Raw genomic sequence first — 15941 nt, forward strand, 5'->3', positions numbered from 1 at the left:
TCAAATTAAATGAACTACATTTTTCAGAGAGAGAAAAATCGGTCCAATTCGACCCGGAACGCAGCAGGAGGGTTAATGAGCAACTTTCATCCCCATCGTCCTATTGGTGAACATAGAAAACAATATAGAAAAAACGATGATCTGTTTTAGTACATGGTCACGGGACGGCTAGATGGTAGACCCGCCGGCGACTTCAGAATGAGTGTTGACCCTCGGGGCTAAGAGACAATGTCCTAATGGTCAAGATGTTGATTTCTCCCGTGATAGACCCGTGTGATACATATGCATGCAATTTCAATTTGGGTCATTTCCCCTGTTACATCATAATCAGTCTGGGCAGCAGATATTCCGTTTGAATTTGAAATAAACTTTATTGTTCAATAGTTCAGATAAAACACAGTGTCAGGATATTTACAAGTGTCAAAACATCCAATCAAACAAGTCCTAATTAAAAGGAAGGATGATCAAATGATAATATAAAAATGTATAATATTCTGCTTTCCCAGTATTGCAATAATTTCTGTTGTTGCATATTTTGTATTGGTAAAATAGAGAGCACATCAAATATTATACTATGGATGAATGACCGGCATGCGCCCCTCCAGTAGTCAATCTTATGGAATATAGACATTTCTTCATATGCACAGACATGCGTCAGTAACGCGTTGACGATGGTCATAAGGTATGTATTCATATACAACTGCATGTGTTCAGAACTAGTTTCCATCATTTGTACTTATTAGCATCGCTATAGTCTGTCGGACTCAGATCACAATATTTTCACCTGTGATAATTACTCCCAAGTATGAGTATTTTGTGGCAAACAATTGGGATGTTATTATTGTGAAATGACTGTACAAGGGGGGGGAAGAGGATTAAGATGCAAAAAAAAACTGATCCAAGGATATAATCAAAGTAACATAATCCATAATCTAGTTTATATATTTTTTAAATCACACAGGACAACATGAACACAAAGGGCTAGATTCAGTCTGTATTGCGGAAGATCCGTGTTTTACCACGATAACATTTTAAAGGGAATTTTCCCGATTGAGCCTACCGACATATGCAGAGTGGACAGTCATTGCAGCCTCTGCGAAAACACAGGAACATTGCCTTTAAGAGGATCTATCTTCAGCAACACGGGTTGAATCTACGACAGAGACAGATGTCCCAGAGATGGCCGTGGTGTACTAATTACAAACCAAGTATCTCACTTGAAATACTTTATGTATAACGTATTAACATTAAAAGAGTGTATGTACAGTATACTTAACTCTCTGTGTGTGTGTGTGTGTGTGTGTGTTCTTTGCTAAATTAGCTTGGCCGACATGCATCAACGGTCATGCCTCAGGGCGGCAGTTTATCTAATGACTTGTTTCGTCTTCATCAGAGAGGAGGAGAGACGATTTGAGGAGTTGGAGAACGTAGCGACGGAGGAGGAAGGTTGGAATTGGCGTCTGCTTTCTGCATTCTTCCCTTACACCTCAATTATGTTGATGGATTGTAGCGACGGATGAAACTGGAATAGATGGAAACAGACCAGACACATCAGGCTTCGTGAGCAATATTCTAACGTTACCTAAGACCTTCATAAACACAACCAAATTATTATTTTTGTGTTCTAAAGAAGGCCATTGTAGAGGCCAAAACTTACAGTGCCTTGCGAAAGTATTCGGCCCCCTTGAACTTTGCGACCTTTTGCCACATTTCAGGCTTCAAACATAAAGATATAAAACTGTATTTTTTTGTGAAGAATCAACAACAAGTGGGACACAATCATGAAGTGGAACGACATTTATTGGATATTTCAAACTTTTTTTAACAAATCAAAAACTGAAAAATTGGGCGTGCAAAATTATTGTGTCGTCTTAACATTCTGTATACCCCCCTTGTCCTAAGGGTAAAAAATGACCCGCCTTTACTAAACCCCTAAAATAAAGCAGCTTAATTTAATTTTAAACACCAAATCTATTTTTCATGAAGAACCCATCATTCATCACCAACTGTCTGGGTTTTCCCTCTTCACAGAGCAGTAAGACTGCATTTAGTCAGTGGACAACACTCGTTTTTATTACAACACACTTGTCATAATTGTTTTCTTTACTATAGTAGAGGTTTATTTGTATTATTATTGATAAAGGTACTGTATAGGTGTAAATAAAATTTAAAAAAATTAGCAAGAGATAGCACTTGTATAGCCTAAGAAAGTAGCAGAAATGTGCAGAAAGTAATTTTGAATGCATTTTATTGAAGGGGAACAATAACGGTCTTGAACTTTTTTGGTAACATAGTGATATATATTCTTATATACTGTACCATCGAGGACTTCAACTACAAAATACTAGTCTTCTCCCATTTTTTAACCATTGCCCCCACCCACAAGGTTTATAAACAACAACAATAAATAAGAATAAATTAAGAATAATAGATACAAATAGTGAAGAACATGAATCAATCAACTCTAATTAGCACATGTAGGACAGTATACAAGTGTGTGCATGGACTTTGCAGATGTATTCCTCACATGTGCAGCACATAGTATTTGATTTACAGTCCTTTGGGGGGCAGAATTGGCATCTCCTTCTCTTGCCTGCCCCAGCTGCAGCCTCAGGTGGATCAGGACAAGATTCAGCCCCCTGAACAGCTTTCACAAGCGCTGCAGAGGCTGCTGTGCGGGGGAGGTGCTCCTGTCTTTGAATGTGTGGGGTTACAAGTGCCTTTCCCAGCTGCTCTAGGAACACCCTCCTCTTGTTCTGCTTATCAGGCATCCAAGTAGGTTTGATATTGTTCCATATCACAAAGGCATTGTATGAGGACACATCAATGATGTTATGGAAGATGACCAGGGGCCAGCGGACATCCTCCTGCAGCTGTAAGTTCCAATCACCTTGTCCAGGTTGTCCAGGTTGTCTACGCCTCCTTTGTTGTGGTTGTAGTCCAGGATGATGGTTGGCTTCCTGTCCTCACGATCACTGATCTCAGCCATTTTGTGCAGTGTGCTCAGGAGGACCACATTCTTGTTCCTCTTTGGGAGGTAAGAAACTAGAGGGGTGGAGGGGTTGAGGCAAATTTTGATGAGAAGGCCTCTTTCCCCATTGTTATGAGGAGTGCAGGGGGGAGTTCAGGCTTGTTCTTTCTAACTATGCCAACCATGGTGATCTTCATCTTCAGGAGCTGCTGGCTTTGTTCAATCAGTAGCTCACATAATCTCAATTTCTCATTGTATCTGTGTGTGTCTTTGTGGTGTGTCAACGATTTTATAACTGCCGGGTCAAAAATGATCCTAAGACAACCTTTGTCCCCTGGTGTTGTACAGCTTTCATGGAAATATGAACAAAGGAGATGTTTCACTTTTTCTAATGTTGGGGTCACTCTAGGAAAAGTAATCAAATTTCATGTTGAAAAAATATAATTTCTCTGCTGTTAAACAGGTTCATTTGTTATTATTATACTGTCAGAGGGAAACAAAATGGTCTGAATGTGAGTGAGGGGGTCTGGGGTCCGCTCACCAACCAAGAATTCACTAAATGGACAATCACCAAATTGAGACTGCATGCAGAATTCTGATAAATATATCCTCTGTGTACAACGTAAAACACCAATGCAGAGCAGAATCAGGCCGATACCCGCTAATTATCAAAAATCCATAAAAAAGCCGTTAAATTCTACAACCACCTAAAAGGAAGCCATTCCCAAACCTTCCATAACAAAGCCATCACCTACAGAGAGATGAACCTGGACAAAGCCCCAGGACAGCCCACAAAATGAGGTGGAAACTGACCTGCACTTCCTAACCTCCTGCCAAATGTATGACCATATTAGAGGACACATATTTCCCTCAGATTACACAGATCCAACAAAGAATTAGAAAACAAATCCAATCTTGATAAACTCCAATGTCTATCGAGTGAAATACCACGGTGTGAATCACTGCAGCAAGATATTTGACCTGTTGCCACAAGAAAAGGGCAGTGAAGATCGAAAACATAAATGCAACCTGTATTTATGTTTATTTATTTTCCCTTTTGTACTTTAACTATTTGCACATCATTACAACACTGTATAAAAACATAATATGACATTTAAAATGTTTCTATTCCTTTGGAACTTCTGTGAGTGTAATGTTTACTGTTCATTTTACATTGTTTATTTCACTTTTGTTTATTATCTATTTCACTTGCTGTGGCAATGCAAACATATGTTTCCCATGCCAATAAAACCCATTGAATTGAATTGGAGAGAGAGAGAGAGAGAGCAAGAGAGAGAGAAAGAACATTTCAGCAATATTTTTTATGGTTTAGTCTTGGATAAACTTAGATTTTTTTCAGAAGGACATATATAGCATACTACCCTCCACAACATAACCACTCCAAAAACTCCACTCCTACTCCAAACCTACAACCTGATTTTGGTCAAAATTACCTGGAAGGATTCCTCCTACTAAGGATTCTTACTGCCAACGACTGTCCAGCAAATTCTCTGGCAAATCAACAACCAGCAAAAGAAGCAGAAATCCCCCAAAATACCATCCAACCTGGAACTGAGTGAGTAATGTTTAGTCTGAAGCTACTTCTAAAGCCAAGAAGAAAAATACCTTACAATAATCTCTAGATATTTGACTTAATAAAGTCTGAATGCTAACTTAAAAGGCTACCAAGCTTGCAAGGACAAAACATACCCTGCAACTTCAATTTGTACAGAGGTGTAAAGTGAAAGGTGTGAAAGCCCTTGAGACCAACAATGGCTGCAGAGTTTCACAGCCTCCCAAATGCAGAGGCCTCTTTGGTCCCCTTGTTCCATGGCTTCCCCCCTGAGCAGAGGTCATCACAGTACAGTACCCTTTGGATGTAAAAACAGAAAAGAAAAGAGAGGGCATGGAAAGAGTAGAAAAAGAAGCTCCTCGTGGACAATCCACAGACAGTTTTTTTTGCTGACTGCTACAAAAATGAGAACGTAAGCAACTTAATCTTCCACACAGATCATCCCCTGGCATGGCGCCAGGGGATGCCTGCTATATTAACACACTATTCATCTGTCAAGGGAGGGGGCGTTAGCGATGTGTGCAAACTCAGGGTACCCAGACAATGAGGACTCTGAGACAGCCAATGTCAACCTGTAAGTCTGGAACAGTATTGGTACAGGGCAACTCCAAACAGTTTCAGCAAGACTTCCACAGAATCAAAGAGGGTGAACAGCAGGAGAAGCTCTTTTCTTGGTGACGATTCCCCCAACCCAAACAACTAAGACCAGACCCCTTCCTTAAACAGCCCCACAGACGAGCAACCCCAAGTGGAGAAACAACCCCCCCCCCCCCCCCAGCACACAGCAGGAAAGGGTGGCAACAACACCCAATGGAGTGGCTGAAAAAAGCTTCTTCCACAACTCATGAGTGGTGATCTCCACGATAAGACTTCCACCCTGCTACCATGATAAGACTTCCACCCTGCTACCACGATAAGACTTCCACCCTGCTACCACGATAAGACTTCCACCCTGCTACCACGATAAGACTTCCACCCTGCTACCACGATAAGACTTCCACCCTGCTACCACGATAAGACTTCCAACCTGCTACCACGATAAGACTTCCACCCTGCTACCACGATAAGACTTCCACCCTGCTACCACGATAAGACTTCCACCCTGCTACCACGATAAGACTTCCACCCTGCTACCACGATAAGACTTCCACCCTGCTACCACGATAAGACTTCCACCCTGCTACCACGATAAGACTTCCAGCCTGCTACCACGAAAAGACTTCTACCCTGCTACCACGATAAGACTTCCACCCTGCTACCACGAAAAGACTTCCACCCTGCTACCACGATAAGACTTCCACCCTGCTACCATGATAAGACTTCCACCCTGCTACCACGATAAGACTTCCACTACCATAAGGCGGTTAAACGCAATCATTTCCGGTGACTGTGTCCAACACCTAACACAAGAGCAATGGACCCTGCGAGACACTCCCCTGACAACCACAAACACCTAACACAAGAGCAATGGACCCCGCGAGACACTCCCCTGACAACCACAAACACCTAACACAAGAGCAATGGACCCCGCGAGACACTCCCCTGACAGCCACAAACACCTAACACAAGAGCAATGGCCCCTGCGAGACACTCCCCTGACACTCTAACCACTAGGCTACCCTGCCACCTCTACACTCTAACCACTAGGCTACCCTGCCACCTCTACACTCTAACCACTAGGCTACCCTGCCGCCTCTACACTCTAACCACTAGGCTACCCTGCCGCCTCTACACTCTAACCGCTAGGCTACCCTGCCACCTCTACACTCTAACCACTAGGCTACCCTGCCACCTCTACATTCTAACCACTAGGCTACCCTGCCGCCTCTACACTCTAACCACTAGGCTACCCTGTCGCCTCTACACTCTAACCACTAGGCTACTAGGCTAAATCAAATCAAATCAAATTTTATTTGTCACATACACATGTTTAGCAGATGTTAGTGCGAGTGTAGCGAAATGCTTGTGCTTCTAGTTCCGACAATGCAGTAATAACCAACAAGTAATCTAGCTAACAATTCCAAAACTACTACCTTATAGACACAAGTGTAAGGGGATAAAGAATATGTACATAAAGATATATGAATGAGTGATGGTACAGAGCGGCATAGGCAAGATACAGTAGATGGTATTGAGTGCAGTATATACATATGAGATGAGTATGTAAACAAAGTGGCATAGTTAAAGTGGCTAGTGATACATGTATTACATAAGGATGCAGTAGATGGTATAGAGTACAGTATATACGTATACATATGAGATGAATAAGGTAGGGTATGTAAACATTATATTAGGTAGCATTGTTTAAAGTGGCTAGTGATATATTTTACATCATTTCCCATCAATTCCCATTATTAAAGTGTCTGGAGTTGAGTGAGTGTGTTGGCAGCAGCCACTCAATGTTAGTGGTGGCTGTTTAACAGTCTGATGGCCTTGAGATAGAAGCTGTTTTTCAGTCTCTCGGTCCCAGCTTTGATGCACCTGTACTGACCTCGCCTTCTGGATGATAGCGGGGTGAACAGGCAGTGGCTCGGGTGGTTGCTGTCCTTGATGATCTTAATGGCCTTCCTGTGACATCGTGTGGTGTAGGTGTCCTGGAGGGCAGGTAGTTTGCCCCCGGTGATGCGTTGTGCAGACCTCACTACCCTCTGGAGAGCCTTACGGTTGTGGGCGGAGCAGTTGCCGTACCAGGCGGTGATACAGCCCAACAGGATGCTCTCGATTGTGCATCTGTAGAAGTTTGTGAGTGCTTTTGGTGACAAGCCGAATTTCTTCAGCCTCCTGAGGTTGAAGAGACGCTGCTGCACCTTCTTCACGATGCTGTCTGTGTAGGTGGACCAATTCAGTTTGTCTGTGATGTGTACGCCGAGGAACTTAAAACTTACTACCCTCTCCACTACTTTTCCATCGATGTGGATAGGGGGGTTGTTCCCTCTGCTGTTTCCTGAAGTCCACAATCATCTCCTTAGTTTTGTTTTGTTGACACACTTTGTTGAGTGTGAGGTTATTTTCCTGACACCACACTCCGAGGGCCCTCACCTCCTCCCTGTAGGCCGTCTCGTCGTTGTTGGTAATCAAGCCTACCAAGTTTCACATTTTGTTAAGTTAAGTTAAGCCTTATTACAAAATGTATTCAATTTCAATTTAAAAAATGTCTTCATCAATCTACACACAATACCTCATAATGACTAAGCAAAAACATGTTTTAAGAAACTGTATTATAAATGTATTAAAAATATATAAGTATTCAGACCCTTTGTTATGAGACTCAAAATTGAGCTCCGGTTTCATCCTGTTTCCATTGATCATCCTTGAAATGTTTCTACAACTTGATTGGAGTCCAGGTGTGGTAAATTCAATTGATCTGATATGGTTTGGAAATGCACACACCTGTCTATATAAGGCCCCACAGTTGGCAGTGCAAGTCAGAGCAAAAACAAAGCCATGAGGTCAAAGGAATTGTCTGTAGACAGAGATAGGATTGTATCAAGGCAAAGATCTGGGGAAGGGTACCAAAACATCTCTGCAGCATTGAAGTTTCACCAAGAACACAGTGGCCACCATCATTCTTAAATGGAAGTTGTTTGAAACCACCAAGACTCTTCTTAGAGCTGGCCGACCGGACAAACTGAGCAATCGAGGGAGAAGGGCCTCTGACTGAGCTCCAGAGTTCCTCTGTGGAAATGGGAGAACCTTCCAGAAGGACAACCATCTCTGTAGGATTCCACCAATAAGGCCCTTATGATAAGAGTGGCCAGACGGAAGCCACTCCTCAGTAAAAGGTACATGACAGCCCACTTGGAGTTTGCCAAAAGGCACCTAAAGGACTCAGACCATGAGAAACAAGATTCTCTGGTCTGATGAAACAAAGATTTAACTCTTTGGCCAGAATGCCAAGCGTCATGTCTGGAGGAATCTTGGCACCATCCCTTCGGTGAAGCTTGGTAGTGGCAGCATCATGATGTTTTTCAGCGGCAGGGACTGAGGGAAAGATGAACGGAGCCATGCAAAGAGCGTTCAGGACATCAGACTGGGGTGAAGTTTCTGTCACCACTTCCGTCCTACTAGCCACTACCGATCCCTTTTCGCGTATCTGTTGGTTTTGTCTGATTGGTTTCACCTGTGTGTTGTTTAGATAATTAGTGTCTGTATATAATGTAGGTTGTCCCACCCTTGTTTTGTGCGGGATTGTTTATTTTGTCATTCATTTTCGTCTGTCGGTGTTATTGTGTTTCTTATTCTCCGGTTTGTCTGTTATCCTGTGTTGGATAATTTCACCCTGTGTGTGTTTGGGTTGACCGTGTTTGTTTGTTATCCTATGTTGGATAATTTCACCCTGTGTGTGTTTGGGTTGACCGTGTTTGTTTTGTTCACCGGAGAATAAACTTTATTATCGCTCTCTGCGCCTGCGCCATTCCACCCACCTTGATTAGACGTGACAGTTTCAGTTTCACTTTTAACAGGACAATAACCCTAAGCACATAGCCAAGGCAACGCATGAGTGACTTTGGGACAAGTCTCTGTCCTTGAGTGGCCCAGCCAGAGCCCGGACTTGAACCCGATCGGACATCTCTGGAGAGACCTGAAAACAGCTACGCAGCAATGCTCCCCATTCAAATACAGGTGTGCCAAGCTTGTAACGTCATACCCAAGAAGACTCGAGGCTGTAATCGCTGCCAAAAGGTGCTTCAACAAAGTACTGAGTAAAGGGTCTTACTTATGTAAATGTTCTTTTTTTTTATACATTTTTTATACATTTGTCATTATGGGGTATTGTGTGTGTATAGTTTGATGAGGGAAAAAAAACAATTTAATCAATTTTAGAAAATGTGGAAAAAGTCAAGGGGTCTGAATACTTTCCGAATGTACTTGGAGATGACAGAATTCAACTACGACAACATAACCAACAAAAACAGAGCTGTCGCATGCTGGATCTGTACATAGTCAATGGTATGCTTTGAGGGGCTTCCTACGGTAGGTACACCAACAACCCTTGTAGACTACTCTATCACTGACCTCAACCCAAAGTCTTTCAGATAGTTCACAGTCAGTCCACTGACACCCCTATCAGATCACAGCAAAATCACAACCTACTTGAACAGAACAATACTCAACCATGAGGCATCAAAGCCCAACAAACTGCATGCTATTAAAAAATGCTATCGATGGAAGGAAGATAGTGTAGAAGCCGACCAAAGAATAATTGGACAAAAAAAACGAATCCAATCCCTCAGAGACAACTTCCTCTGCAAAATGTTTCCCTGCAATAGTGAAAGTGTTCACTTAGTAGAAAGCCTGAACAGTATATTTGACATATCGGCTAACAAATAAATACAAAATCAAGCAGAAAACCTAAGAAAATTAACAGCAATGAGAAATGGTTTGATGAAGAGTGAAAAAACCTAATAAAGAAGTTGAGGAACCTATCCAACCAAAACCGAAGAGACCCAGAACACTAAAACAGTACAGAAATGCACTAATAAAAAAACCCCGAAGGAACAGCAGGTCAGAAAACAGCTGTGATTGAAGAATACATAGAATCAAATTACATCTGGCAAAAACATAGGTGTAACAGTATAGCTTCCGTCCCTCTCCTCGCCCCGAACCAGGGACCCTCTGCACACAACGACAACAGACATCCTCGAAGCATCGTTACCCATCGTGCCACAAAAGCCGCAGCCCTTGCAGAGCAAGACGAACCACTACTTCAAGGTCACCGATTGAAACGCTATTATGAAGCTGGGTGTTGGTGAACATTATAATGAAGATGACCCCATCTCATTGACAGGCGGATGGCTTCAATACCACCAAGCTCTCAAAGATTTTCGCATGTTCCCTAAAAGGCAGAAAATAAACATCTATTCCCTATATAGTGCACTATTTTTTTTACCAGACCTCATAGGACATCGTTCAAAATAGCCCGGTGAAAAATAGTGCACTATATATGGAATAGGGTGGCATATGGGACAAATCCTAAACCTGTTGTCTATATATGGAATAGGGTGCCATATGGGACAAATCCTAAACCTGTTGTCTATATATGGAATAGGGTGCCATATGGGACAAATCCTAAACCTGTTGTCTATATATGGAATAGGGTGCCATATGGGACAAATCCTAAACCTGTTGTCTATATTACCGAGTGTTATTCAGTGTTCCACCCCCTCACACACTCTCTCTCTCTGTCCCCATTTGGCAAGCAGATCCCAGTTGCGTGTATTTTTCATAGCTTCTGCTTCACTTCTCTGCTGCAGCCCTCCACATAAAGACGCTGCTACAACAATCCACCATTTTAACACCCAATGTAGGCGTCATCGTTGACATATGGAATTTAGGATGTATGTTATTTTTTTTTAGATCTATTTTTTTATATATTTTTCAGTTTGACGACAACACCTGCGAGATGGAAAGGGATGTGACAATGGGACGTTCTGTATATTCCTATAGTTCAACAGTACAGGTTGCCATGGTGACGAGGGGCTGCCTGTGAACATAACGTGGTATGTCACTGGGGTTGTTAGACGACAGGGGAATCTTTCACAGAGAAGGTCACAGGTAAACTAGTTGTTAGAGCTAGTGGCTGCTGGATCGAATCCCTGAGCTGACAAAGGTAAAAATCGGTCGTTTTGGCCCCTGATGGTAAGGTAGTTAACCCACTGTTCCCCGGGCGCCCGAAGACGAGGATGTCGAATAAGGCAGCCCCCCCCCACAGCACCTCTCTGATTCAGAGGGGTCAGGTTAAATGCGGAATACACATGTCAGTTGAAGGCATTCAGTTGTACAACTGACTAGGTATCCCATCTTTCCCTTTAAATGGAACACACACACACACACACACAGAGAAGTTCACAGTTGAAATGGAGTGCTGGGATATACTTAGGTTTCAAGGCTGAAATGGACACCACTATAGAGGTTACTGAGAGGGCAGCAACAGAAATGGGCACCACTATAGAGGTTACTGAGAGGGCAGCAACAGAAATGGGCTCCTCTGAGTGGAGAGTGGAGAGTCTATGATTCAGCCCAGCAGTCAGGGTGTAACGTGGTGGAGGGATATGTGGATGCAGTCCGGGTGTAACGTGGTGGAGTGATATGTGGATGCAGTCAGGGTGTAACGTGGTGGAGCTGTAGAGATTGCAGGTGTTGTTGTACAGTATGTGACTGCTTCTGAACGTGATATTTGATGCAAGTACATGAATACATCATCAGGTATACAATGTGGTGCCTACTATTACACTATAGTACAATTACATTACTATTACTATGGTACAATTACATTACAATTCTATTACAATTACATTACAATTACATTACAATTACTATAGTACAATTACATTACTATTACTATAGTACAATTACATTACTATTACTATAGTACAATTACATTACTATTACTATATTACAATTACATTACAATTACATTACTATTACTATATTACAATTACATTACAATTACTATAGTACAATTACATTACTATTACTATATTACAATTACATTACTATTACTATAGTACAATTACATTACAATTACTATAGTACAATTACATTACAATTACTATAGTACAATTACATTACAATTACTATAGTACAATTACATTACAATTACTATAGTACAATTACATTACAATTCTATTACAATTACTATGGTACAATTACATTACAATTACTATAGTACAATTATATTACAATTATATTACAATTACTATAGTACAATTACATTACTATTACTATAGTACAATTACATTACTATTACTATAGTACAATTACATTACAAGTACTATAGTACATGTATATTAACATTATATTATAATTACTATAGTGCAATTATATTGCAAATACTATAGTACAATTATATTACAATTACTACAGTACAATTATATTACAAATACTATAGTACATGTAAATTACAATGACTACAACCAGAGTAATTGCTTAATGTTACAGTATGGGTACTTGACTTAAAATGGCTAATCAGTTGACCATTAACTATGTACCTTGCTCATTAGCAGTCCTCCTGTAGTTGACTGTGCAACCTACAAAATGTATCCCATGGTCTGAGTGAATGCCCTCTGGTTGACCTTGCCTTTCTCGTTAGCAGTCCTGTGCTGTTGATTGATTGATTAATTAATTGCTTAAGTCATTCATCTATTTACCTTATTCCTTAGCAGTCCTCCGGAGCAGTGTTCTGGCGTGCTCGCCAACGACGACGGCTTTACCTTGTCTTTGCCGGTACTAGAGTCGTTGTCCTTGATGATGTCATACTGCCGACAGAACAGGGCAATGACAGCTGCAGGGGTGGGGGGGGGGGTGGGGTAGAGAGACGAGAGATGGGGATTAACATAATGTCATGGGTCACTTACAGCCCTGTCACCACCACCTCATGTAACTAGTAGTGGAGACATAGTAGAGGGTACGTGGATCATTCCCTGGGGGGGTATGGCGTGACGATGGTGGTGACGATGGTGGTGTCTTTATCTTTGAGCAGGGAAGATAATTATATCTACCCAATGGTTGTGAAGGAAATGGAACCATACTCACTAGTGCACTACTTTTGTCCAGGACCAATAGGACTCTGGTCAAAAGTAGTGCATTATATTGGGAATATGGTGCAATTTGGAACGAAGTCAATGTCTTCACTGTTGTCATACAGCTACAGCACCATCGATATACTTTCCCTATGTGTGTTTGCTGGCTGTTAGAGTGGACCTTAATAGAGTAATACAACTGCAGCATCTGGATGGGTTAGTTCGGGGTGCTGCTGCATGTAAGGCAATAGAGAAGGCAATAGAGACATTTGTTTTGTAATAACTACACAGCCCGTTGAGCTACATTATGCACTCAACAGGAGTTGGTAGGCCCGTTGAGCTACATTGGGCCCTCAACAGGAGTTGGTAGGCCCGTTCGGCCTGTTTGGTTTCCTGGATGAGAATGTTAGCTGGGTGATCTGCCTGTTTGGTTCTCTGGATGAGAATGTTAGCTGGTTGATCTGCCTGTTTGGTTCCCTGGATGAGAATGTTAGCTGGTTGATCTGCCTGTTTGGTTCCCTGGATGAGAATGTTAGCTGGTTGATCTGCCTGTTTGGTTTCCTGGATGAGAATGTTAGCTGGTTGATCTGCCTGTTTGGTTCTCTGGATGAGAATGTTAGCTGGTTGATCTGCCTGTTTGGTTCTCTGGATGAGAATGTTTGTTGGGTGATCTGCCTGTTTGGTCCTCTGAATGAGAAAGTTAGCTGGGTGCATATATAATAGTGTTTATCCCTCAAATAAAAATCTGGACCTGGAGCCAGTTTCACTGCTTCCCCCCCATTCTTCCCCTCTAATCAGGGGCTGATTTAGACCTGGGACACCAGGTGGGTGATTCCGCCTCTAATCAGGGACTGATTTCGACCTGGGACACCAGGTGGGTGATTCCCCTCTAATCAGGGACTGATTTAGACCTGGGACACCAGGTGGGTGATTCCCCTCTAATCAGGGACTGATTTAGACCTGGGACACCAGGTGGGTGATTCCCCTCTAATCAGGGGCTGATTTAGACCTGGGACACCAGGTGGGTGATTCGCCTCTAATCAGGGACTGATTTAGATCTGGGACACCAGGTGGGTGATTCCCCTCTAACCAGGGGCTGATTTAGACCTGGGACACCAGGTGGGTGATTCCCCCTCTAATCAGGGACTGATTTAGACCTGGGACACCAGGTGGGTGAATCCCCTCTAATCAGGGCCTAATTTAGACCTGGGACACCAGGTGGGTGATTCCCCTCTAATCAGGGACTGATTTAGACCTGGGACACCAGGTGGGTGATTCCCCTCTAATCAGGGCCTAATTTAGACCTGGGACACCAGGTGGGTGATTCCCCTCTAATCAGGGGCTGATTTAGACCTGGGAAACCAGGTGGGTGATTCCCCTCTAATCAGGGCCTAATTTAGACCTGGGACACCAGGTGGGTGATTCCCCTCTAATCAGGGCCTGATTTAGACCTGGGACAGCAGGTGGGTGATTCCCCTCTAATCAGGGGCTGATTTAGACCTGGGACAGCAGGTGGGTGATTCCCCTCTAATCAGGGCCTGATTTAGACCTGGGACACCAGGTGGGTGCAACTAATGATCAGGTAGAACAGAAAAGCAGCAGTAGTCTGGACCTCCTAAGGTAATATTTGAATGCTCCTGGCATATACACTATAATAGTGTATATTAGGCAACTGTCAGGCCTGGTTGTTCCTGCAGGTCCCTGGGGTGTAACAACCTGTCAGGCCTGGTTGTTCCTGCAGGTCCCTGGGGTATAACAGCCTGTCAGGCCTGGTTGTTCCTGCAGGTCCCTGGGGTATATCACCCAGCTTTTGTATGATTCTGTCAAAATTAACGATGAGCTTGAAATCAGTGCTGTAGTCGACTGGCTGATTGATTCATGGATTGATTGATTGACAGAGACATAGTTGTCTGCTGAATGACTAAAATGTAAATGTATAGTGGAAACAGCATCCTTGGACAACTGAACACTCACCTATTCAATCTGCAATAACGAGCTTCTAAATTATTGGTAGCATGCAAAGTCATTACCTGCCCTGTCCTTTTCCATACCTGCCCTGTCCTTTTCCTTACCTGCCCTGTCCTTTTCCTTACCTGCCCTGTCCTTTTCCTTACCTGTCCTTTTCCTTACCTGTCCTGTCCTTTTCCTTACCTGTCCTTTTCCTTACCTGTCCTTTTCCATACCCGCCCTGTCCTTTTCCTTACCTGCCCTGCCCTTTTACTTACCTGTCCTTTTCCTTACCTGCCCTGTCCTTTTCCATACCTGCCCTTTTCCTTACCTGCCCTGTCCTTTTCCTTACCTGTCCTTTTCCTTACCTGCCCTGTCCTTTTCCATACCTGCCCTTTTCCTTACCTGCCCTGTCCTTTTCCTTACCTGTCCTTTTCCTTACCTGCCCTGTCCTTTTCCATACCTGTCTTTTTCCATACCTGTCCTTTTCCTTACCTGCCCTATCCTTTTCCTTACCTGACCTGTCCTTTTCCATACCTGTCTTTTTCCATACCTGTCCTTTTCCTTACCTGTCCTTTTCCTTACCTGCCCTGTCCTTTTCCTTACCTGCCCTGTCCTTTTCCTTACCTGCCCTGTCCTTTTCCTTACCTGTCCTTTTCCTTACCTGCCCTGTCCTTTTCCATACCTGCCCTGTCCTTTTCCATACCTGCGCTGTCCTTTTCCTTACCTGTCCTTTTCCTTACCTGACCTGTCCTTTTCCATACCTGCCCTGTCCTTTTCCATACCTGCCCTGCCCTTTTCCTTACCTGCCCTGTCCTTTTCCTTACCTGTCCTTTTCCTTACCTGACCTGTCCTTTTCCATACCTGCCCTGCCCTTTTCCTTACCTGCCCTGTCCTTTTCCTTACCTGTCCTTTTCCTTACCTGTCC

General features: G+C 43.0%; 1 protein-coding gene across 1 annotated transcript in view; it reads right to left on the reverse strand.

Moving 5' to 3' along the window:
* Window positions 1–351: 351 nt before the first annotated feature.
* Window positions 352–15941, reverse strand: part of LOC109880966 (fibronectin type III domain-containing protein 4) — an 86643-nt gene continuing 71053 nt past the window's right edge. Inside the window, exons 5-6 of the mRNA XM_020473145.2 lie at window positions 12695–12828; window positions 352–1522 (exon numbers count right to left, since the gene is read on the reverse strand). Of these exons, the coding sequence (XP_020328734.1) occupies window positions 1481–1522; window positions 12695–12828 (176 nt within the window). The 3' untranslated portion in view covers window positions 352–1480. The remainder of the gene's footprint in view (window positions 1523–12694; window positions 12829–15941) is intronic.

Source organism: Oncorhynchus kisutch, linkage group LG21, assembly GCF_002021735.2.
Source record: "Oncorhynchus kisutch isolate 150728-3 linkage group LG21, Okis_V2, whole genome shotgun sequence".
NCBI lineage: Eukaryota > Metazoa > Chordata > Actinopteri > Salmoniformes > Salmonidae > Oncorhynchus > Oncorhynchus kisutch.